General features: G+C 41.6%; 1 protein-coding gene across 1 annotated transcript in view; it reads right to left on the bottom strand.

Annotated features, from left to right (window-relative positions):
* Lrriq3 (leucine rich repeats and IQ motif containing 3) overlaps positions 1-26,380 on the bottom strand; it is a 165,894-nt gene that overhangs the window by 71,028 nt on the left and 68,486 nt on the right. The window contains exon 6 of the mRNA XM_008853646.2: positions 17,654-17,783. Within this exon, the coding sequence (XP_008851868.1) occupies positions 17,654-17,783 (130 nt within the window). The remainder of the gene's footprint in view (positions 1-17,653; positions 17,784-26,380) is intronic.

Here is a 26,380-nt window from a genome sequence, read left to right as displayed (position 1 = left end):
CAGGAAGGATGACAGGTTAAGAGAGTACAATGGTAGTTCAGAAAACCCGTGAGGCTAAGCAGGGCCAGGATAGGAGCTACAGAACATCAGAAGACCTGGGATGTTTCACAGAATGACCAGAGGGCCTGCTGTCCACCACTGGGGCATAAGCAAAGAGAAGAAGAAGGAACCATTCAATTGAGGGAGCTGTGGACGGTGATAGCATTTATCTGGACAGGAAATCAGGAAGAGAAGCACTTTCAGTAAATTACATTAAACATGTCCATATTTACTGCTGATCCCACAGTGAATAGAATCTGTGTTTAAACACTTAGTAAACTAGCATTTCATAAATTCAATGTCAACTGCAAATTCTTTACCCTCAAAAATTATTCAAATTTTCAGTAATGCAATATAATTTCAAAATAGTATACCTTTGAACTAATGTGTTTCTACTTCCGTGATTATTAATAATTAACAGAGACAAGAAGCAGAGGCAGGAGGATCAAACCCGCATCTCTAGAAGAACAGAAAGTGTTCTTAACCATTTAGCCATCTCTCCAGCCCCAATCATAAACTATTTTGGGCACATTTGTACACAATGATTTTGAAATAGTTTATTTAAGAAAAATATATTTGCATAAACAAATCACCCTTCTATTTGGATGATATCTGTAATCTTCTGTGGAACAGCAAAATAACTGGGTGGTACAGTCACAGGTTTAGTTTCAAAACAGCTGGGCAGTACAATCACGGGTTTGTCTTCCTTCAGCTGTCTCCATAGTTTGAGTACTGACGGAGCCTGAAAACCTGTCAGGAACTGAGGGTGATGGCTCAAGCCTTTAATCAAGCGCTAAGGCAGGTGGATCTCTGTGAGATCAAGGCCAACCTGGTCTACATAGGGAGTTCCTGGCCAATTGGGGCTACAGGGAGATCCTGTATCAAAAGCAAAACACCCAAAACCAAAAAAAAAATAAATAAAAACAAAAATCACCTCCCAGGAACTGTGCCATTTGTGATGAGCTTAACTGATCTTTTTAAATGTATTAAAGATTTATGAACCATCTGTGAGGAGACAAACGGTCTAAACCTATTTAGAATCAGCACAATTGTGATCTGAACCCTCAGAAATAGATGTGAAACAGTTGATATCTTGGGCTAATCCTGTGAAATCTTAGCACGGGTAGTAAACAGAGCTTAAGAATGGGGGAGGAAGAGCATACAGAGGAGATAAAACAACAAAACCCATGGTGTGGATGCCTGTTTTGTAGAGAGTTCTTTTCCATATGCTAGATGCAAAAATGTCACTAGTGTTGCGGGTACAAACTGCCACTTTCCTGCTTTGCTACTTACAAGGGAAAGCTTTTGAGAAGAACTCCCCAGTTCCATCGCACAAACACTCACTCTGTATCATGGACAGATTTTCTAAGATGCAGTCAATAAAAATTAAATGTTACGAAAGTATCACATTCTACTTACTTGTTATAGAAAGTGATGGAGACAACATATTTACCCTGTTCAGAAACATCCATCTATTTCCTGAAGGTGTGTTTTTGCACATGTACTTGTATGTGTTTGTGCCACTGCGTTATATGTGCGTGACGGCAGGTGCCTGTGCAGCCAGAGTTGTCGGACCCTCCTGGAGTTGTACTTACAGGCAATTGGGAGCTGCCCAATGTGGGTACTGGGAACTAAACTTGGGTCTTCTGCAAGAGCAGTGTGTGCCCTTAATCACTGAGCCATCTTTCTGATCCACCCATTCACTTCTGAAAATTATGCATTCTGTGAAAAACTAGCCAGGAGACAGGTTTTTTTATATTACACAAGCAAATCTATAATTCATGGCATTCAGTCCAATTACCAAAATTGAATATAAAGACTAGTTAACATTAAGACAATAAAAACTCAAATAGAAATGTTAAGCACCTTTTACATTAGTTTGTAACTTCAGTGAAAGGTTTGGATCTTGGTAATCTCCTGGTCAGAGTGCTTATGAATGATTGTTTCCACTGAGGAATATCGCTCCATTTGGTTACAGACACAGCACTGCACCGTGGTTGATACCCAGCATGCTTTAAAATGATTTGTATGTGATTTTCTTTCACATTCTTTTTGAGACATATTTAACCTACCATAAAACTAACAACTGAGCCACTGGCACACGCAGGCAAGGAGCAGAACAGTCCCATCTCCCCACACTGACATCTCATACCAAGTAGTCACTTAACATCCTTTGCTTCATCCTGGTCCCCAACTCTACACACCCACTAATCTACATCCAGTCTCTGCATATTTTCCTATTGTGAACATTGATTATTGCCATAAACAACATAAGATCTTTTTGTGATTTTTATTGAAATTTGTGTATTTCATACAGAACATCTTGATCAATCTTAATCATCTTTATACCTCCTTCCCCACTGGCCTCTCCCAAAGCCCCCGCACTGGCCACTGGAATTCATACATTCTGTCATTTGAATTAAGGCCCATCGTGGTGTCAAGTTAGTGTCCCCAGGCTTCCCACGGTGCAAGTTCATTCACTAAGTTCTAGTCAGCCTACCTAGACTCCCTCTATTAAGAAGATCAGCTCTTCACTTGGCAGTAATCAGCTGTCAATAACTCTTCAAGTAAAATTGGGACTTGTTGCCCTTTTCCACAGTTCTGTGCTGAGATTCTGAGTTGGATAGGTCTTGTGTGTGCTGACACCTTTGCTGTAAATTCACATGAGCAAGGTCTCAGAAGCCTGTAGGACCCTGTTTTCATATGGTCATGCACCTTCTCCCCTGGCTCTTACAATCTTTCCACCACATCTTCTGGAATGGTCCCTAAGTCCTGGGTGGGTGGAGTTTAATATAGAAGTCCTGTCCAAGGACTGACACTCTGCAGACTCTTACTCTCTACGCTTTGGCCATTCATGACCTTTTGGTTCCTGGCCCAGTGTTGCATGAGGGAGCTTCACTGAGAAGATTGAGAGATACACTTGTGAACTCTGTAACACTTGTCCTATTTTTGTGTAGAGGTGTAGAGGCTGCATTGTAGATGTTCATCCTCTTAGGCGTGGGCAATTCACAGACAATATCTGGGTGTGATCAGTTGTGGAATGCTGTAATAGTTTCATCTGTTGCGAAAGAAGCTTCTTTGATGATGGACACTTGTCTGTAAATATATGGATCCATACTTTGCACATAATAAGAAATTACATTTCTCTAGGGGTGTGACAGCACTGGGTTTCCTCTAAGATCTGTGACCTCTCCACCCATGTCTATTTGGCTGTGTTGACAGTACCACATTTGTCCCCCCATTGAGTGCCTTTAAGTCCAATTGGGTAGCTGTTGATTACTTCCAAGATAAAAGTGCCACTACTGCCGCAATATAGTTTGCTGTGACAGTCATTGTTGTGGTTATTATTCCTTAAAGCTGGAGTTGGACCATCCATCGATGTTCTTAGCAGCTTACCTAGTGTCTTCCAAAGCTGTGAGAGCTGTCTTCAGGGAGGAGGCCTCCAGGTCAGTTCCAGCTCCTTTGCTCAAATCCTGTGTCTGAAGTATGTCCTGTCTTCAGCAATAGAGTCTTACCTTCAAGTTCTGGGAGACAGTCAAGAGCTGTTGATAATAGACTGTGTAATTTTGGGAGTCTCTTGGGCTATCCTTGTCAACAACTTAAAGGAAGGTTTCTCCTGTCTGGGAGGAATGGATAAAATAGGGGTATTTAAATGGGAGGGGAGAAGGGAATGTTATACAAGGAACTATGGGAATGAGGAAGGAGGAGTTCAAGAGAGGGGCCCATGGGAGACTGGTATTATCAAAGGAGAGACTGGGAAAATAGGAACACTTTAAATGGGGAGGGTGTGGAGGGAGGGCTAGACAGGGAGAGAAAGAATAGAGATAAATAAATCCTAATTAGTGTAAAAAAAGCAAAGGAAATCATATTAGTCCAAAGACCTACTGACAAATTACACATACAGTATCTCTACATGAGTCCATGTGTGTAGCTGAAGGCTACATAACAAGAAACAGTGCTGGACAAGAGAAACCTTCCTTGGAGATGTTGGCCAGTATAGTCCAAGAGACTCTGAAAATTAAACAGGCTCTTGCCACAGCCCTTGATGGCCTCCCAGAACTCTAAGGTAAGACCCTACTGATGAAGACACAACATACTTTGGACACAGGATATGGAGCAATGGAGCTGAACAGACCTGGAAATCACTTATCCCAAAGGCTACTTCTTATAACTTTGGAGAGCACTACGCAAGCTGCTAAGAAAGAACATCAATCCATGTCCAAGCCCAGCTTCAAGGCCTAACAACCACATCAATGACTGCCCAAGCACTTAAAGGCCTTGGAGCAGTAGTGGAACTTTCATCTAGGGGGTAATCCGCAGATGCCTAATTGGATCTGAAGCCCACTCAATGGGAGGGAGCAATGTAGGATCTTTTATAGTGAGCTGCATTATTACTGGACTCTGGTAACCTATCATTGTTCCCTTTCTGGAATCTGCAGCTTCCAGATCTGAAAGTTTACCTTTGCCTATTCTATCCTCAGTCCTATTAAATTTTAGTACAGTAAAATGTCCAAAGTAATGCTATGTCTGGCCATAAACAGAAAAGTTATAAGACAAGTTGTATAAGTGTTGGCTCAGTACTAAGGTCAGACCTTGCCTTGGCCCATTGATGTTTATGCTTTTCCCTGAGTCCACAGTCACCGCAGTCTTCTAAGCCACATCAGGCTTCACTCTTTCCCCATCCAACATAAGTTTATTAATTTGGAAATCTAAATGTTTCGGTGTCACACTAATACGTGCCGTCAGGACATCCTGCTTCTGGTGCCCCCAGACGCACATATCTTGGTAGTACAATGTCTGCTGTCACAATACTTTTGAATCACTAGATAGTTGCTGGGCCTATTGGGTAGTGGTTAAGTACAAAAAGTTCAGAGTAAAATGAATTTGATCTTTGAAATGCCACATGCGACCACTGCATGGTTTCTTCAAGCAAATCATATAAATTCAGATGTGAAGTTTCAACATCCACAAGGTGGGAGAACTTCCCAGGCTATTGGTTTGCATGAAGATAAAGTCAAAATGTTTAGCCCATAGGAAAATTTTTTAAAATTTAGCTGTTTCTATCACAGTCCATAAATAGAGCCATGTAAATATAGTCAACTGATACTTGAAAAAGCAAACAAGGAAACAGAATCACACACACACACACACACACACACACACACACACACACACACGGACATGGACACGGACATGGACACGGACATGGACACAGACATGGACACGGACACGGACACGGACCCACTAGTGCACTGACTGATATCAGTGTAGACCCTTGCACCAATTTCACATGGGTCTGGTGGTACTACTTTTTGTTAGTATTTTAGTCTTTGAACTATTACAAAGCAATTACATTTTTAATTGATTTTCAACTGTTTCTTCCTTACTTATAGAAATAGAATTGAATTTTGAGAATTGATATTGTAGCCTGAAAATTTGATGATCAAATGCATTTTTTCTGCATCTATTGATATGATCATGTAGTTTGCCCCTTATTCGGTTAATGTGATATTCTGTATTAACTGATGTCAGACATTCTTGGATAAATTCAACTCAGTCATAATCTACAATACCTTATTCTTGAATTCAGATCACTTATATTTTCTGAGGACTGATGCATCATATTCATTAGGGGTGTTAGTCTTTGGATGGATTTGCTGTCGGACTTTGGTGTTTGGATAATACTGGTGCCATGGATAAGAGTTAGAGAGCTTTCCTTCTCCTCTTTAGTCAATGAGTTTTTAAGCAATTGACACCATTATTTAAATGTTTAATGTAGGGCCCACTGAAACCACCTTTAGTTGACTGAGTGATGGCTTCAAAACATCAGGCTCTAATCAATGCAAAGTAGAGACACCCTATTTGGATCAAAGGTCTTTGCAAATGTGGTTAAGGGTGCTGCCATGCCACAATCTCATGCTCTCCAGAAGTATCCTAAGGTCCATCATAAATCGGGAGAAGGTGGCAAAGCTTTACATACAAGAGACATTAGTATAGATGTGGTGGACAACCGGGGGCTGCAGTTTTAAGCATAGAGGTCTTGAAAGCTAACAAAAGCTGTCACACAGAAGAGCAGCCCCTTGCAAATCTGCAGGATGCAGCCTGTGTCCAGCCTTCTGTCAGTCCAGTGAAAGTTAATGTACAATTTGTGACAGGCATTCCTGTGGGAGAATAAACTGTTTCAAGCCACCGAGTTTTTGTTTACTTTTCTCAAGCAATTATGCTTTTGTTAGTTCATTTGTTAGGACTGGGTGAATGTCTAGGAAAACCCTCTAGTACCTTCTAAGTATCCAACACAGTTGTTGTAACCTCTACAAAGATGAAAGGCAGAAGAGTTCAACTATTACAGCTGCGACTTCTACCTCTGATTCATCCATGTTTGCTTCCCACCATTTTAAGAATCACACTTTGAATATTTGTTTGTATTTGTTAGAGCTGACTAAGGTGTTGACTCTTGTCAGCAAATATACCTCTTTATATTTAGTGACATATTTGTTTTGGTAATTTAGTTGGAATGATATTAATAGAGCCACCAAGCCCTCCTGTGATTGCTGTTTACACAATGTCTCTTCCTATATAAACTATTCTTTAATATAAAACTTTAAAACTAATGCGATTGCTTTTGAAACCATGCAGGTGCACTGGCTTTACCCAATCTGGAGATCTTTGCCTTTTCAGACTGCTTACAAACTCATACTCAATTTTATTTTATGATTTTTCTCCTCCTATGCCGCATATGCCTTTTAAAAACTTTTCTTCCCTTCCTGCCTTGGTTTACCTTGTGTCACTGTTTTCTTAGGATGCCATTTTAATTCTTTATTTTAAATTATGTGTTTTTTCCCACTGAATACTCTAAAGCTCATAAAAAATGCTAAGTTGGCAAAACCAATTTCGTATTCATGCTTACCAAAACATGAAGTAAAATATAACAACTTTATTTCCCAATTTTCTGCAATTATAAACTTCATATAGAGTTTTATATATGTGTGTGTCTTTATGAAAAAACCAAACAATCCACTTTTGAAATCATTTTTTGGAAGTGGGTGGAGAGGAGCAGTGAGTGTTCAGGTGTTCAGGTGTGTAACTATGTTCTAACATGCGGTAAGTACGTTACACTTACCTTACCGGTTTTTCTGCTGTTGGTGGTGGTTTTTGGTGAAATTTGGAACACGTTTGATGTTACTTGCCTTCACCCTACCAAGCTTTTCTTCGTTTCTTCTAAAGTAGGTCTATTAGCAATGTTACCTCTGAGCTCTCAGTTCTGGAAGGTCATCTTCATGTTTGAAAGGTCGCTCCGCCGGCTTTGTGATGACTGACTAGTTCTCCTTCTCCCTCCAGTGCTCAGAACATGGCTTTCCTCTGCTTTCTGGCTGACATGATTTCTGATAATCAATCTCTTATTAATATCATTGAGGTTCTCTGGTATGGTGAATTATTTTTCTCTGGCTGATTTCAACAATATTATTTTGTTTGAGATGCATTTACTTTAGAAGCTATGCATATAATTTCTTCTGACATGAACATAGATGAAAATGTATTTAAAGAAATTATCAACATGTGTGAACAGTCAGGATACCCCAGCACCACTGCACGGCCTTGACTCTGACTTCCAGAGCACCTTCTGGCCCACGTCCTGTTGCGGTCAGCTCATCATCGACCACCTTCCAGGTCCACAGCCACAGGCCCAAACTGTGGCATGGCTTGCTTCTTCTCTGGAGACATTCTTCCCTATGGTCTTCTCAAAGATCATTCCTTTTATCATAGAATAAAAACCCTACTTTCAGCACATCCCTATCTGTATAAAATGGACAGGCAGATAAAAAGTGGGCGTTTCACCCTTTCCAGCACTCAGTGCCATGTGTGGCTACTTCACAGGACAAAACGCTACCGTAAATACTTATCTGCTCATCTGTGTACTGGATATTCACTCTTTGGCACGTACATCTCGCACCAGCAGGATTTCTGATTCTCTCCAGAGTCCCAGGATCAGCAGTCCTGGAAGTCCTGAGTGGAGGAATTCTTCATTACCATTAACAAGAACTTTAACGACGATTGTTTCCAGTTCCATCCATTTACTCACAAATTTCATAATTTCAAAGTCATCCTGAGTAAGGAAACGCAGACCCAGAAAGAGAAATGTCACATGCTATCTCTTACAGCTGGACACTAGCTTTGAATTCTTACATATACATGTATCACCTGGAAAATCAAGCGAGGTCAGAAAACTAATCCAAGACTGGGTGGGTATGCTTCATGGGGGGGGAAGCAGAACACAGTGATACAAAGGGGAGGGAGAACACGGAGTAGGAAAGGTTTAAATAGGTTGGGAATTGAGAGAGTGGAGCAAAGAAGGGGGCAGGGAAGGATGACCCACTCTAAAAGCCTTTGGAAAAAGGCAGATGGAAGCCACCAGACGCTCCTTAAAGTACGCACACACACTTTAAAAAGAGATCGAAAAGAGTCATTTTATGTATATGTGTGTATTCCCACACATAGGTAAGTGCACCCATGTCGTGCAATGCCCGTGGAGAACAGAAGAGGTTGTCGGATCCCCTGGAACAGGAGTTATGGATAGTTGTTAGCTGCCATGTGGGTGCTGGGATTCGAGCCCCAGTCTTCTCCGAGAACAGCCAGGGCTCTTAACCGTGGAGCCATCTCTCCAGCCCAAAAGGAGTCATCTTATAATGGGGGTCATTGCCCCAGCTAGACACCATAGGCCAGCAAAGTAAATGCCCAGTGCCAGGAACAGACTCCTCTTTCAAAGCTGTGGACCAGGTATCCCACAGGCCTGCTCTTTGTGAATGACCAGAACGGTATGGTAAAATCCTATTGCTAAAGATACATGACTCATAGAAAAAGAAGGTGAAATCAAACTGGTGCTGATTTCTCGACTGGCTGGCGTTCATGGTGCTGGACATTGCTATGCATGCTGCTGCAAGAGAAAAGTAGTCACCAGCCTTACCTGACTGTGAATCCTACTTCAGCAACTGGACCAGCAGCATATAAACTGTGATGTAACAGCAACAATCACTTTGTAGTTAGATTTAAGGCCCACTTCATAGGAAGGAGCCCAAACCTGGCATTGCCTTCTGGCCTGGGAACCTGAGGCTACATAGGTCACAGGTGAGAGCCTAGTGCTGTTTTTCTGCTAAATAAACACTGCATTAAAGCAAATTTTATTACTTATTGTTATACCCAAATACTAATGCATCTCTTAACTCTCACCAGGGAAGTTTCCTTATGCAGCAGATAGTGATTAACACAAAAACTTCACAACTGGCCAACATGCAGAGAACAGGAGGCTACAGAGTGCTTATCCCTGAGTAGGACACCTGTATCAGACTTCTGCCTCCAAGGGCTCAGAAGAGGTGGGGTGTAAAGATTTTTAAGGGCCAGAGGTGGTAGATGACCACAAGTAAACAGTTTTCCAGACAGCTGGTCAGTGACTCGTATGAACGCACAGTAATGGCGACAGTGTATACAAGTCCCATACAAGCTCAAACCACACAAAATTCCATCATAGACATGGGGAAGGGGTAAGAAACTTCCACCCTACCTGAAGAACTGTTGAAAATTGATGGCTGCTGGGAGGGAGTCAGTCCCTTTTAAGGGAGTGATTCTTGGTAGGTTAACCATGCTCCAATGGATGGATCCACACCAAAAGACATTTAGGGACACAAACTTGACTCTATAGCCGAAGAGTACATGAAATTAGGTGGGGAAGGGGAGGTGTGGATAGGGGAGGGGATCTAAATGCAATAAAAATATAGAGTATGAAACTCACAGAAATTCAATTAAAAGAATGGGAGGGAAAGAGCTTAAGAGAGTGTTTGTTTGGTGTGTTTAAACCACATGTGTTGACAGACTGTGTTTTTAATTTAAGTTGATGTTAACTTTGCAATAAAATAATAAACTCATTAAGTGCTAAAATCAATGCCATATAATCATATCTACAATCAGCAGAAAACTGTTTTATTCCTGTGAGGGAATGAGTACAAACCACCTCAGCCCAGAGGTGACACATACACTTTTCCCACATTCCTCCTAAGAGGGCGAGACAGAAACCCCACAGCAAAATTTCTAACTATGGGTCTGCTAGTTATCGAGGTCCTGGCAAGGAGGACTTCAAGTTTAAATTCCACGTCAATCAGGCCTCTCTGATATACCCCTTTCCCAAAGTAAAAGGGTTTGGAAACGGGACATCAAGAGGGATGGCCTCTAGATGCCGTGACCTAGCAGGATTTTTGTGCTTTGGGTTGGTTGGTTGATAATTGTGTTTTGTTATTTTGAGAAAGGTCTTGCTTTGTAGCCCAGTCTGGCCTGGTGCTCTCTCTACTGTACCCTGAGTCTGAACTGGTATGTGCTCCCCTGCCTCTGACTTCAGTGTACTGAGATTACAGCCCAGGGCCACCACTATCCACTGGACCTAGACACTGAGACCCAGAGCTGATAGCTGCTGGATGAAAGACCCATGGAGAGAAGTAGTATTGAGAGTCATTGCACAGAGTTCAGGCCTGCGAGAGGATTCAGTGTGTGGTGTCTTGGTTTCTTTATCCATTGCTATGATAAAATACCCCGACAAAGGCATCATAAAGGTGAAGGAGTTATTTCAGATCACATTTCCAGGCTACGGCATGCCATCACTGGGAAGTCAGAACAGCAGGAACCTGAGGGAGCTGGTCACAGGCATCCATCCTTGGGAACAGAGCAGCAAATGCTGGAGCTCAGCTTTCTCCACTAACACAGCTCAGGTTATGACGAAGATTGTGGTGGGTCTCCCCAGAGGCTTGCCCAGACACCTCCCCCAAGTGTGTCTAGATTCTATGAAGCTTAAAATTAGCACTAACAATCATACTAGGAAAGTAGCTCTTTAGTTCATATGCATCTTTTTCCAAAAATTTTATTTGTGTTGTATGTGTGTAAGAGCACCACACATGTGCCATGACCTTACACCACACATGTGCATGGGCCTCAGAAGCAAGAAGAGGGCATCAGATCCCATGGAACTGTCATTAGGGGCAGATTTTAGCTGTCATATGGGTGCTGGGAAGTGAAAAAAACAATTAAAAAGTGTTGTATGTGTGTAAGAGCACCACACATGTGCCATGACCTTACACCACACGTGTGCCTGGGCCTCAGAAGCAAGAAGAGGGCATCAGATCCCATGGAACTGTGGAGCGGCAGTTTTTAGCTGTCATATGGGTGCTGGGAAGTGAAAAAAAACAATTAAAATATAAAATCAGATATGTGGCTATAACCAAGGTAAGAGAAGCTGGGCAAAGCAGAGAGAAGAAGTACTATGTAAACATGAAATCGCGGCCATAGGTCTCCCCTGATCCTTTGTTTTCCAAATGCTCAGCACACAAGCAATGAGGAGGACCAGGGGCCCATCCAGAGCAGAATCTGAGGCGAGGGGAGGGGTCAGGTCTTAGAACAGAGACACAGACTAACAAGACACGTCCTCCATCTCCTGCCCCCACCCCTGAAATGTGCGCTGGATCTAAACAGAACAGGGACAGCTCAAGGGCTGAGGGCAGCATGCAGGTGCACTGGGGCAGCAGGACATCACGGCTGTCCCCTGATCCTTTGTTTTCCAAATGCTCAGCACACAAGCAATGAGGAGGACCAGGGGCCCATCCAGAGCAGAATCTGAGGCGAGGGGAGGGGTCAGGTCTTAGAACAGAGACACAGACTAACAAGACACGTCCTCCATCTCCTGCCCCCACCCCTGAAATGTGCGCTGGATCTAAACAGAATAGGGACAGCTCAAGGGCTGAGGGCAGCATGCAGGTGCACTGGGGCAGCAGGGCATCACGGCTGGGCCCGGTGCCCCCGCCAACTTTCCCAGCCTGCCTGCTTTCTGGAAGGTCTGCCTTTCCCATCCTGCTCCCAGTGCATCTCACAGAGGAGGCTGGGCCACTGGCCGCCAAAGCCACGCAGCCTCCGTTCTCTGCACCCTCGGGCTGAGGTTTAGTAGCTCCTGGTCTTACGTCTTGAATGATCAAGACATGGACCAAGTTTATCAAGACTCAGCTGGGCCGGGATTCCTCGCTGACACCCTTGTGCTGACACTGACCGTTTCTTAGACTCCTTCTGCATGTCAGTCACGTCACCCAAAATTCTTGCTGACCCACTTGTATTCAGCGTCCTTTTCCGTGGGAACCGCACATAATTTCCTAGGAGTATAGTCCTGAGCTCTTACCCACGTCGAGGTCTGGGCTTGCTGTCAAAGCTGTAGTGGATTTAATGTTTCACTACCTGGGATTTAGGAGAGATGCTGATTTCAGAACTTTGCATTCTCCCATTTTGTCTTGCAGGCAGTGTGCACTCCTAAGCCACTCTTTTCTCCCCGTGTGACCGGTCACACGAGGCCGAGCACTCCCAGCACATGGAGTCGCTACTTTGCTTCGAGGTCTGGGCTTGCTGTCAAAGCTGTAGTGGATTTAATGTTTCACTACCTGGGATTTAGGAGAGATGCTGATTTCAGAACTTTGCATTCTCCCATTTTGTCTTGCAGGCAGTGTGCACTCCTAAGCCACTCTTTTCTCCCTGTGTGACCGGTCACAAGAGGCCGAGCACTCCCAGCACATGGAGTCGCTACTTTGCTTTCCAGCTTCTCTTACTTGACGCATAGTTTGCCTTCCAAGTTATTACAGGAAAATATTTGCCATTCAAAACGCAGCCCCATCTTTCCAGCCTGTGATAGCAGTTATCTCACCTCTCACAACTGACCTCACATACATGACTACGTTTCAGGGGCGTTGTGTTATGGTACTAATTTCTGTATTTGCCAGCACAGTTCATCCTAACTCACATCATGAATCAATGCCTAAACTGAAATATGTTTAGTGTAGCGAAGGTGGATATATTTCTAAGGACCTGTGTGTGTCAGGAGGCCCTCGCAGGAGTTAGAGGCTCACACAGCCTACAAGCTTTACAAAGCAGGCACCAGAATAATTCTCTTTACTGCTTTTCATTCGGAAGCACCAAGTCCCACTATTTCTCACAGCCAAGGGCAGAGGCGGCTCACATCCTTCCCATCCAACGTTGCAGGAGACAGGTAATGGATGGGAGCACCTGAACCACAAGGCACTGATGCTACAAATCAGTCCAAATTTGCCTATCTGAATTCCATTTGATCGTCCCCCTTTCTTATAGCCAGCAATAATACTAAAAATAAAGAACTTGAACTATTATAGTAATGTAAAAACAAAATATACTTTGCTTTTAATGTTAAATCATAAAGCAAGAATTTTAGTTTAAATTATGCACACGGGCTTTAATTGTTGACCTGAAATAATTTACTTGATTTTACTTTATAGCCTAGACTAAGATTCAGTCATTACAGCAAGCAGCTTAGGAGAACAGAAAAAGAAAAAGGACTATGAAAATCACTTGAAGACAAATGGCTTAAAATCAGCAAGATATGAAAAATTGGATGAATTTGGAAGAAAAATGTTGGAGGTAGAAAATGGAAACCATAAAATCTCCCTCTGCATCTTCGATTCAGAATAGAAGTGGATTTGGAGCATTCAGAGGATGTAATGGAGGGAAATAGCTAGAGATTGTACAAATCCTATCACAGGCACTTTGTCAAAATGACCCTCAATAATTAGCCCTTTGGCCTATACTCTGAATAGGAAGTGTTCTCAGAAATGCCATTTATGCAACAGCTGGAGATTCTTATCAAAGACCTGAATTCACTTCCTCGTAATCATCCAGGAACAGAGATGGTGCTCAGAAATACCTGGAAATGCATCCCACGCCCCAGGCACACACTGTTAGCCCCACAGTGACAGACAGCTCTGTCCCTTCACCGTGGACACGTGGATTTAAGGGGTTAATTTCTAATATTAAGCACACTCATATTTGTAAAATGAAATGGGTGTATTATGTTAGGCAAAATGAAGCAAAATGTTAACTTAAGACTTACATATGTCATTTTCAAAATTAAAAAATAAATTGTACAAATAAAACAAATGCTAGAAACAGTAAAAGCACTAATGTAAGCTAAAGAGGATAAAAGGAAATATTTGTTACTAGCGAACTGAGTTAGTTGTAAATCGAGCATTTTGGATACTGTTTACAACAAAAACCATCAGCACCTAGGATGCCATGTGCAATTATCTTTAATTGATGTGTCTGCATGTGTGCAGTAGTGTGTACGGGCCAGCAGTAGTGTGTGCAGGCCAGCAGTAGTGTACGGAAGCCAGCAGTAGTGTGTGCATGTCAGAAGTACTATGTGCAAGTCAGCAGTAGTGTGTGCAGGCCAGCAGTGGTGTGTGCAAGCGTCAAGAGCATCACCTCCAATAAGGTTCCAATTACAGGTGTAGTGTGTGCATGTCAGAAGTACTATGTGCAAGTCAGCAGTAGTGTGTGCAAGCGTCAAGAGCATCACCTCCAATAAGGTTCCAATTACAGGCGGAGGTGGAAGACGGCAGACCACAGCTAACACCTCTGGAATAAACTGGGAACAGCTGAGAACCTGCATCCTCCCGGCTCCCAGGGGCGCAGTGACAGGAAGCCACGGGCAACTCAGCAGGAGTGATGCAGACTGTATTAATTCTTTCTATGAAAGCAAAATAGCAGATAGAAGCTCACCATGAAAATAACAGAGTTCAATCCAGACAACAGAGTAGGAAGACGAAGCAGGTGTGCGTGTGTGTGTGTGTGTGTGTGTGTGTGTGTGTGTGTGTGTGTAGGGGTGTTTGCATGTATGTGTGTATGTCTATGTTTGCATGTATGTGTGCATATGTGTGTATATGTGTGTATTTGTCTGCGCGTGAAGAGACAGAGATATAGAGACCCAGAGATGCAGAAAGGAGGGAAGAAGGTGGAGGGGGAGGAGGGAGAAGTAGAAACACCTGGTATATCAGAGGTGCTATAGCTTCAACTGTGAAGAGACAGGATATAGGATACATACATACATACATGTGCAGATAGATAAAACTTAGAATGTGGAGAGGAATGCCCCTGAGGAAATAGATCCAGGGGAAACTGCAGTAGGGGTTTAGATGAAGAATGAAGAGCTAGGGAAACAAGACAGCACTCAACACTGCTAGGACCTGCAGTCTAGCTGGACAGTGGTCCTGGAGGCCATAGCACAGAGGCCTAGGAAGTTTGTGTCGGCACTCAGTCACAGCACCGTGGAGGAAGCCATCCTGAAAGGTTCTTTGAGTCTTCAAGCGTCAGACAAGCTTCCTTCACTGTCTGCTCTCTGGAAATCTGCCACATCAAGGGTCAGGAGTTAGCTGCTGAGTGCTATCTTGCAGTAGGTTAAGTTAAAGGAAAAGCTTGAGATAGACCCACAGACGGCATCACGTGATGTCACCCTGGCTAGAGGCCAGGAGGAGTGGAAGTCACTTCCTGCCAGAGCACCCACCAGAAGGCAAAATCGCAGGAGCAAAACGCATTCATGGTTGCTGGTCACTGCACTCACCTAAGGATTCACAACCACAAGACCAGATGATTGAAAGTCCCAGAGATGGGGGGGCAGGGAGAAAGCTTCCAGTCTGCCCCACCAAGACTTAAGAAACACGGCCACATTTTCTCTACCCTCAGGCTGCACTCTCAATTTGGTAGGGGAGCATCACAAAAAAAAGCAGAGGAAGCCCAGAGGCAAGTGGTCTCTGCCTTGGCTGTCACAGAAGCACAGGTCCTCAGTCTCACCTATCTCCCACGTGGCTGGCATCCTCAGAGGACAGTCTATTATGTTTTTAAATGTGTTTCAGCTAAGGTGTGGTAATGCACAGGTATAATCTCAGAACTTGGGAAGAGAAGGAAAGAGGATCAGGAATTTAAGGTCATCAATGAGTACAAAGCAGGTTTGAGGCCGGCCTTGCTACCTAAGACAGTGTTTCAGAAAGGAAATTAAAATAAAATTTAAAAGTTTATCAAGCAAGTTCTTCTCCTTTTTCCTCTCTTCTTGAGGTAGACTTTTAGGAACGTACAGGATGGCCTGGGGCTTATGCCCTGAGTATCAGTGCCAAGAGCCAAGATTTTGATGTGGGTGACCACAGTCACTTATCAATGCTCACTTATTTTCTGTTTTCTAATCTGAATCACAAGCTTTTATTTTCTTTCCACTCACAGCATGCAGATTGTGCTCCTTTATAGGTTATTGGAGTTGGGGTGATGGTTTCCAAGTGGTTTAGTTTATCTTCATAGTGGGTTTGTCTATGAGCTGTGGTTGCCTTTGAGGTTAGTCTTTTTCTCTCAGAGTTGAGCTGGAGATTGGGCACAGTACCCTGAGTATATCAGGCAAGTGGCTGGAGCAGCAGGCTGGGGAGCAGGACCCCTAGGCCACGGAAGAGAAACTGCCTCTCAACTTCTCACGACCTAGTCCCACATGAACACCGTGAATTGTTCCACTGAAACATCATTGCAAGAGAATAAAGACTGGCTCCAGATGCACAAGTCCCAAGGCAGAAGCAATATCAATGCCTGTCTATATGTCTATCAACATGGCTCCTCCCAAGATAACAATTCAACAGTAACAGACTCTATTGATAGAGAGTGGATGGACTGTCAATGCATTTTAAAAGGTAATTCTAAGAATGAAGAATGAAATCAGAGAGAAGATAAATAGGTAAAGTAATGAGTTTTAAAAGAATACATGTTACATAAAATAACATCTAAATTAAAAACAAGATTTATGGAACTCAGAAAAGTAGTGGAGAGCTGATGGAGGGGCTGACAAGGGAGGATGGGGGGCGTCTGAGAGGACCTCACACAGAGAGGAGCCAGGAGGTGGGCCCTGTGCGACTCCAGACTGAGAGTTACCAGGACTTCAAGAAGTCAGAGATCTCTGGAGAAAATTGGTAAGATCTTCAACTGATTCTACAAAATGACTAGACAGTTCTGTGAAAGACAGTATAAAAGAATGTTTATTTCACCAAAGGAGAGTTTTTTTTAGAAAACTCTATAGAGAAAAAAAACAACAGTTCAATAAAATAAGGTAATGATAAGGTAATGTGAAGTTATACAACCAATCATTTCTAGTCAAAGCTAAAGCAGATTGAATTTCACTTTTAATTTGAACAATTTGTGATTTGGCTGTTATTGTATATTTCCTAAAGAAGGGTATTAACAGAGCCAGACAGTCACAAAACTATCAGATCCTGAGGGATTTTGCCAGCACCATTTTCTCTGAATTTCCATTTTCTACATAAAATCTGGTTCTTGACATTTGGAAAATACATCAATTGAAAGTTTTGAGTGAGATATGGATTCTTTTGGATTTTATTTTTATCTTTAATTATGTGTATATATGGGTGCCAGTATACGTGCCATATATGTGCCAACTGTGTGTCATGTGTGCAGGTGACTGCGGAGGCCGGACCGTGACAGAGCTCCTGGAGCTGGAGTTGCAGACAGTTGTGAACCACCTGACTTGGGTTCTGGGAACTGAGCTCATGTCCTCTGACAGAGCAGCAAGTGCTCTTAGCTCCTGAGCCATCTCCACCCCAAGATCAGGATATGTTACCAAAAGTCTCTGTGAATTTTTGACTCCTACATTTATAGTTCATAATCAACCTGCCCAATTTACCATTGCTTTATTTAGCCCTCATCAAAACACACTCTTCTAGTCCAAATAACCATTTCTATAACTGACATTTTTGAATGGGCTGTTTTGATGTTTTTGATTTTCCATCAATATCTGTTGTTTTTAACTTCACATGAAAATGAGGAGCATATTTTCTGTGCTCAGTAGAATCTTTAAAGTCAACAGGAGAACACATATTCTGTGAGAACAAAATGAAAGCATTGATAGTCTTAGTCTCGTGTCCTGTTGCTCTGATAAAATATCCTGACAAACGTGGCTTAGAGAAGAAGGGTTTCTCTGGCTCCTAGTCCAGGTTGAAGTCCATCACCACAGGGAGGTCAAGACGGCAGGAATCTGAAACAGCCAGACACGTTACATCAAGGGCAGAAGGCTACAAATTGATGCTGCATCCTAGTGCTTAGTTCACTTTTTCTACTGTTACACAGGTCAGAGGCACTTCCCTAGGGACAAGGCCATCCACAGTGGGCAAGTCTTGTCACTACAACTTAAACAACCCAGAAGTCAGCCTAATCTTGACAATCCCACATTGGGACCGCCTTTCAGGTGTTAGATTGTGTCAACAATGTGAAATTTAAAATTAACCATCAAAGGCCGTATTCAATGTTTGAGTTGTCAAACATTTTGACAGTATGTTATAGTACAGTGGTTGATTTTTAATTTTTATTATTTCCCATGTTATCTCTCAGAATTTCATACTCAAGTATTATATTTTCATTATTTCCATATCCCCAGTCTTCCCATGTCCCCAACTGCCTCTCAATATCTTTTCCTCTACAGTTTTATGTATATGTATATGTGTCTGTATATATATATATATATATATATATATATATATATGCACTGAGTCCATTCAGTGATGCTCATGTATATCTGTTATCTGTGTTTAAGGTTGCCCACATGTGATTAGATAACCTCTCAGGGACTCCCTGAATTCTCCCTTCTTCAAAATCTATTGATTGTAGATCTAGCTCTTAACGTGGGATCTCATGAAATCCTACAAATCACAACAGTGACTGACCCAGAAAACTATATTGGGGCATTTGTGGCACTTTACCTTGGGGGTAAACAACAGTGTCTAATTGGACGTAAGACCTACTCAACGGGTTGGAATTCATGCATGGTACTATAAACATAGCCAAGTACACATAGCTGGTGTGATAGATCATGGACCCTGAAGAAGAGCCTGCTTCTGTCCCTTCCCTAGACCAAGTTCGTACTGTATTCTAAATATGCATCCTCATGTTGACAGACAAGTGTACCTGCCACCCCTCATCAAAGAAGCTTCATTTTTGCAAAAGATGGAGGCTGTTACAGAGTTCCACAACTGGTCAATGAGGAGAATAAGTGACTGTGAGTTGTACATCCCTAAGGGACACATTTATAATGCAACCCTTACACCTAAGGCTCAGGGAACATCACAGAAAAGGGGGTGGAAAAAATGAGGTAAGAGCCAGAAGGACAAAACTCTGCTAGCTAATGCATTCCAGACATGATGGGGAAGCTGCAACAAAGTCTCCACAGTGTGGTAGTCCAACAAAATCTGCATAATGACAAAGCCAGTTGGCATGCCAATGGGGGCATGTCACAGGATCCCTCTTCAAGATGACATATATTTAAAAAGAAATCTGTGAAGTAAGCGACATTAAGAAAAAAGGAAAGAGCTCCATTGTATATGACTTTGATAATCTTCTCTGTGGCAACAGTGAATGATAGCATGGTATAATCCTATAAAGGAGGTAGGAGGAGGAAGACCTATCAGGAGGTTTTATAGAGTGTCAGAGAGACTAAGAGGGGTTCAAAGCAAGGAGAGAAAGGACACAAAATACTTCACAGAACACTAACAGGAAGAGTCACGGGTGGGAAAATGTAACATAAGAAAGGGTTGGTGACAGGCCAGAAGACACATATGTCTTTTAAGTACAAATGGATCAGGTATGTATGAGAAATGGAACAAGTAGACTGTTAAGAGACTGCTGGGGAACGGGAATGGTGTCAAGTGCAGACCACATCATGTGTGCGCCGACCGCATCATGTGTGTGCCTTGATGAGCAACACTAAGCTGTCTTGTTTTCTTCATGGATCATCCAGGTCTGTTAGTGGTTTCTGCAGGTCATTGAGGACCCAGGTTATGGGAAAATCCCCCATCATTTCTCTCAATGTATCTGTACAGCCTCCATTCTGAACAGTTTATCCTAAGATAAGATAGTTCCTAAGGCTCCAAACAGGATATCTGCATTTTACCCAGGAAGATGAAGGTTTACCACAGATTCCTTCAGTAGCTTCTGCTAAGATATCATTGTCTATTCATTTGTTCAAAGGATCCCTTAGGGAATATGGCCATCTCAATAGGAAGAAGGGGTGGGGAGCATGAATAGAATATTATTGGCAGCCTGGTACCAAAAAATAAATATAGAAGGACATTGGTAGACAGTTAACAATGTACACCCCAGGGATAAAACAGTATGTAGCAATTATGTTTCCTTGGGTATGTATGTGTGTATACATACGCACACATGTGGACCATAGTGAACATGGAGAGACGGAAGCACAACTTTTCAGAGAATCAATTCTCTCCTTCCACCATTCAGGTTCCAAGTATCGAATCTGGGTTGCCAGCCTTAGGGGTAGGCACCTTTACCCACTGAGCCATCTCACTGACTCTAGTAGATGTTTCAGTTTTAAAAATCATAAGGATATTATATTTTCCTTGATAAGAAACACTAAATTCTGAAGGTTTTCAAATATCTTCGTATCAGTTTCTGAGAAGTTTGCTTTTTAGACCTGTTTGTGGAGGGCCTGCTAGTACTTCCCATCTGCCACTGTTTCAAGTTCTTTATAGAGTCAAACAATCAGTTGACACTCAGAATGCTCTTCAGCTCTGTTCTTCCAGCCTGGAAAATCCCCCCCCCCATCTTTACTCAAGAGAATTAAAGTCACATCTTCACAACACATCAATTAAAACTCATCCTTGCTTGGAAGAATGGCACTGCTTTCATCTAAAGAGAAGCCAGATTAATTTGTATGTCATGCCTGATAAAATTTTAAAATGGAGAATTCCTTTCATTTCCTTTTGACCTTGACCTTGGTCCCCATATTTGCAAATTTCTGACAAATTTTCCATAACACACAGTGCAGGTATTTGTAGTTAAATCTAGATTTTCTGTGGGGTATGCACCTTCACACCTGTAATCCCAGTAGGCTTGAATAGGAGGTAGGATCAGAATTTCAAAGCCATTTTTGACTACAGAATAAGTTCTAGAAATATCTAGACTCTCAATCTTTTACAGATTTAATGCAACACTCTCTACTGTACTGACTGAAAGCCGTGTGTCTCTAGCAGTGATTCATAGTGTGATAATGGTTTACAGCCCGTGGTAGGTACCATGTGTTTTCTATTCCTGGAACAAATATGTTTATTCTTCAGTGAAAACCTTTCACTTATCAATTCTTTTGACTCAATTTATTTTCATTATTTACATGACAAAAACGCACTGCTTCTTCTGGAAACACAAATACATGAGATACGTTTAGCTCATATATTGTCTGAATTATTAATGTTTCTTTACATTGCCGAGAATACTTCATAATTCATATTATCAAAGCATATTAATGAAAAATGGTAGGATTCGAAAGTTGCTTGTACTGTCATTGAAATCCAACTCCATTAAACACAAATGACAAAACAGTACAAACATCATTTTACAATTCAATCTGAGTCAACTACAAATACATTTTTTTTTTCAAATTTCTCTATAAATCATCTTCCTACTTCTGCTCTATCTTGATAATGGTTCTTTGTTTCGCCTCATGAACAACACAATTGAATGTCGACTAGAAATGGTGTGGAACTCCAGCCACAGCTGACTGGGCAGGTTCTAGGTCCTAGGGAAGAACTCGGTACAGTTGTTGTGGTATGAAACCTCTTCTTAACACTCAAGTCTAAACCAATAGACCATTCCTTCTCAGCCTTGGCCATATAATGCAGAGACTCACAACTGGCCGAAATGAGAAGAGTAAATGAGTGTGGATTGTTTGTCCATGAACAGGGTATCTATATTAAATGTCTTCTTGAAAAAGACTCTCTCCAAGATTCAGGGAGTATCATGGGAGGGGGAAGGAAGAGCCAGAGGTTGGGGAGGGCGGCTCTGAATACTGACCCTCATGAATGGATTGCACCTATGCTTCCCTGAACAAGACCTGTGCAAGACTGAGCCCAGCACCGTGTCGTCAGGCGGGGGTGGAGCTGGTGAGGCCCCACTCTCACTGAGGTACTGCTGTCAGTTAGTGGGTACTGGTGGAAAGGGTGGCCTTTTCCTCGGTGACATGGACACTGGCAGTGGCCTGTGCTGTCTAAGAAACCGCCCCCTACTCATACTCAGACAAGCAACCATAACTCAACCCCTTGGTTGAGAGAGAGAGAGAGAGAGAGAAGAATGGAAGGAAAGTCATCCAAGAAGAGAGCCCTTGGGAAGCAGAAGGCCTGCAGTGAGAGCCAGGAGGCCCAACAGAGGGTGAAAGGGTAGAAACGCCCCACACTCAGTATATACACACAGGACATTGCCAGGGAATAGAAGGAAATAAAGAAATTCTACCAAATGGCCTGTTTACACTTCTAAAGATGATATTTTCTATCCACAAGAAAATGAGTTTTCCCAACACCTTATTTATTAGTAGTAGTTACTCTACTATAGTTCCCCAGAGAATAAGCATACAAAGATATGCCTGTCAAACATTGGCTATCCAGTCTCTATCACAGATTACATTGTTTTATCACAACATTTAAAAGGCCAGGAATTAAGTATGTGGTAAGTGTCTGCAGTGTCTCTGCTTCTCCAGTTCCTCCTCATGTCCTCCGTACCTTCTGGTCTTTCTTTAAAATAATTTTAACTTTCCTGGCTTTCATTAGAGGAAACCTTTAGTTATGATAGGCTCAAATGTTACACTGGAATAAGCCTCAGGAAGATTACCAAATGTTTAAATCTCTAAATAAACCAAGATTTTTAAAAGACAGGAAGGTTAGGAAAATGCACTTTTCTGATACATGTAAGATGAAGAAGGACAGATGTGACTCTTTACTGTCTGATTTTTTATCTTTCCTTCTCCTTAGAGAAGGAAAACTTATCAAAAGACTAGACAGGATCTTGTAGAGATCTTGTTTTCAATAACACAAAGTGTATTCTATATAATCTATAGCATCTTTCACCAAATATTTGTTCTCAATGATTTTCGAGAATATTTTAAGGCTATTTGGCAGCATTTGGTCAAGAAATAGAGTAAGTTACAGCAAACCTCAATAGATATAACTCATTTTAACAGGATCAAGGTAACTCAGGTTCAGTTATGCAGGTTCTGATGAACATAGATTCTGCCACATCATTTCTCTTAATTAGTAAATGCCAATATGACTATGTAGAGATCCAAAGGGCTGAGTGCCCATGTGGGAAAACAGTTAGTGAAAGGATGTCACCATGAAGGGTGCTCTCCAACACCACAAGTTAATCCCGTCTCAGCCCAATCTTGATCAATATTCATATGCAAGATTTCAATGGAAATATAAAAGAAGTGCTGATCATATTTTCACATGAGAAAATAAAGGATAAGATCATTTAACACCAAACAGAAATTCACAGTGCTGTAAACAGACTGGAGTCACTGGGCAAGTCATATAGATGGAGCTAAACAGGAGTACGTACTGTAGTTGGACAAAATATAGTAAGTTGCTTGAATACAAGATGCAACCTGAAACATGAATGAGAAGTATCAAATCTGAGGAGAGTGATTAGAAAGTCACTACACAGCATGAGCCTAAGCATGCTTACACCTCACCCAGAATGTGGGAAATGGGCCTGCCAGATTCTCCTCTGATTAGAGCTATAAAAGATGCTCTAAGCCATATCCTGGAAACATGTTGTCATGTGACTACAGGTAACCCAGAATACGAAAAGAATATAGTCTACCTAGTGAATGATTGTAAAAATACTTCCTGTAGAAGTAGGCCCTGATCAAGGACAGAGAAAAGAAAAGGCCACAGAGGGATCCAAGCCCCAACTTTCTGCACATCCTCCTTTTTCATCCTGGAATAGAATTTCGTTGTTCAATCGGAAAAATTTAGAAAGTCTTCTCTGATCTTCTCCTAAAATTTCTTCCTTAATCTCTTAGAAAATCTTACCATTTTTACCACTAAATACATTTCAAATATGTTTGTTTATGTCCATTCCCACTCATTTCCTAAAGGTAGAATCATATCTTTCTAGTCAAATCAAAAACAGCCTCTTTGGTGCTGGTAAGATGCATGCACATTGGTCAAAACATGTTACTGTGTTGATGTAAATGCTCTGATGTCTTTTTAGGTACTAAGACTTTACTGTGAGCTACAAAAGTTCAGAAAACCACAGCCTGTGACCGTATCAATCACATCATCTCAGCTTCTCCCGATGCAGCTCACTGTGCTCCTGCCACTCTGGATTTCATTCTATCCCGTGAGCACGTTCCAAACAAAGCAAGCTATTACTTGCTTCAGGCCTTGTTCAAGCTCTTCCCAGTGCTCTGCACGCTTCCCTCCCTGAACTCTGCATGGCTGGATCCTTACACCTCACATCTTGTATTTATGTAGTATCTACTCAGAAAATCCTTCTGAAACAGCTTCATGAAACAATCCTCCTCCTATCATCCTCTACTAAAAATTATACCTACATTATTCACATTTATTACAACTTGGGGCTATAAAATTTCCCCTCAGTCTAGGTCTGAGGGAGAGAACTTTACTTACACTATTTCCTTAGAACTGGGAGTGATTTCCTGAATTCAGCAGATACTCAAATGTTTTAGTTTTTAAATGTTGCAAGATTATCAGAAAAACAAATATGATGAGGAATGTGGAGCTTTGGGGGTTATCACTTCTTCTATAAATGGAGCTCCATTCTTTGGAGACAACCCAATAACCATAAATTACTCTCAAAGAAATTATATCTTACATTTTACAGCACTTAAAACTTCCAACATCCCATTCATTTATTTGGGGTTTTGTTTACACCTCACCATTAGTCAGGACTTTCCACTTAGCAAGACTTCCTGACTGTCACATTCATTTCTTCTAAGCCCTTTCTCTTGAACATCAACTTAAACACTGAATGTTCTAGAATGTCTTCTACTTCACCAATTCCAGAGTTTGTCACATCACTACAAAAGGATAAATATGACCATCTGGCATGAATAATTATACCTTTACTCAAACACATATCTCTCCCCATTATTTTGGTTACATATCATAATAAGCCAATTAACCAAAAACATAATGAAAAAGCTCTTCTTGCATAGTTTATAAAGGAGAAGCTAAGAAAAAACAACTATTAAAAGCATAGAAATTGGAGATACATGCATCCCTATAGTAATAAATCTATCCAATTATAGTAAGAAAATCCCTCATGGTATTACTAAAAATTGGAATGCATTAACTAGGGAGAAGTTAAACTTTTGTAATTAATATACTACATAGATATTTGGTTGTCATAAAAGCAGATTGATGGTTATACTAAATATTTATTTCCCAAGAAATGATCTATTATTTTTAACAATCATCAAGTGACAGTGGTCATAGTCCCTCTATCTCCTTTCCTAACCCATATTTAATTATTTCATATCCCACTCTTCTGTCTCAAATTCAAGGGACATTTAAAACCCCTTGTGGTTTGTCTGTCAACTTCTGCTGGTTAGTATTCTTTAAGATTGTCTTCTGTTTTTCCATTTTCTATTATGAAAATTAGAGACTTTCTGTCAAAGCAGTTTGTTAACAACAGGCCACTCGTACACTATTTCTGTACTAATGACACTATGCCTATGGGAATAAGTTTTTGCTGCATCAACATTTTATACTGTTCATTAAAAGCAGTTTGTGTCTGGAGGACCATCCTAGAAACCTGTTCAGAGTCACAACATGTCATCAGTCCTTGGTGTCCTAATGTTTTGTTTTGTTTTGTTTTTCTATGCTGATTAGCAGTAAATCCTTCCACCTAAGGAAGCTACTCTACTATGTATGGTGAGCACATGGAATTGTCTTCAAGCACTTAAGCTCCAGGCTGGAACTTGGACTCTACTTTCAAGAGTTAATTCTGGTCAGGAAGAAAACAAAAGAAAAAAGGGTGTGCTTTCAAATAAAGTTTAGGGGTAGAAGTCATTTTTTTTGAGTAGTGAGGGGTACACTTGCCTGTAAATGTAAGGGTATTTAAGACACAGTAAGAAATTATCTTGGTCTAAGGGAAGTAACAAAAGTAGGTTTTTCTCTAGAGTCTATGACCTTTCCAGCCATGTGTACTTGGCTGTGTTACAGTGTCACACATAAGTTCCCTCCCATTGAGGAGTCCTTAAGTCCAATTAGATGGCTGTTGATTACCCTCAAGGTAAAAGTGCCACTCCAGCACCAATAGAGATAGTTTACTGGGCCAGTTATTATTGTGGTTCATAGACTGTATAGCTGGGTAAGATCACTGATTGATTTTTCCCCTTTACAAAATTTACATAGTATCTTCTGATACTATAAGAGCTGGTCCTCAAGGAGGAGGCTTCCTGGTCAGTTCCAGCTTAATTACTCCAAGTCCTTGTCTGGAGTATGTGTGTCTTCAGTAATAGGATCTTACCTTCAAGTTCTGGGAGGCAATAAAGGGCTGTGTCAATAGCCTGTGTTATTTTGGGAGTCTTCAGAATATCCTAACAACTTAGTTTCTCTTTCCTGGCACTGTGATATTTGTAATATAGCCTTCAGACACACACACACACACA

The sequence above is a fragment of the Nannospalax galili genome, unplaced genomic scaffold (assembly GCF_000622305.1).
Source record: "Nannospalax galili isolate Female #2095 unplaced genomic scaffold, S.galili_v1.0 scaffold387, whole genome shotgun sequence".
NCBI lineage: Eukaryota > Metazoa > Chordata > Mammalia > Rodentia > Spalacidae > Nannospalax > Nannospalax galili.
This window is presented reverse-complemented; position numbering and strand designations above follow the sequence as displayed.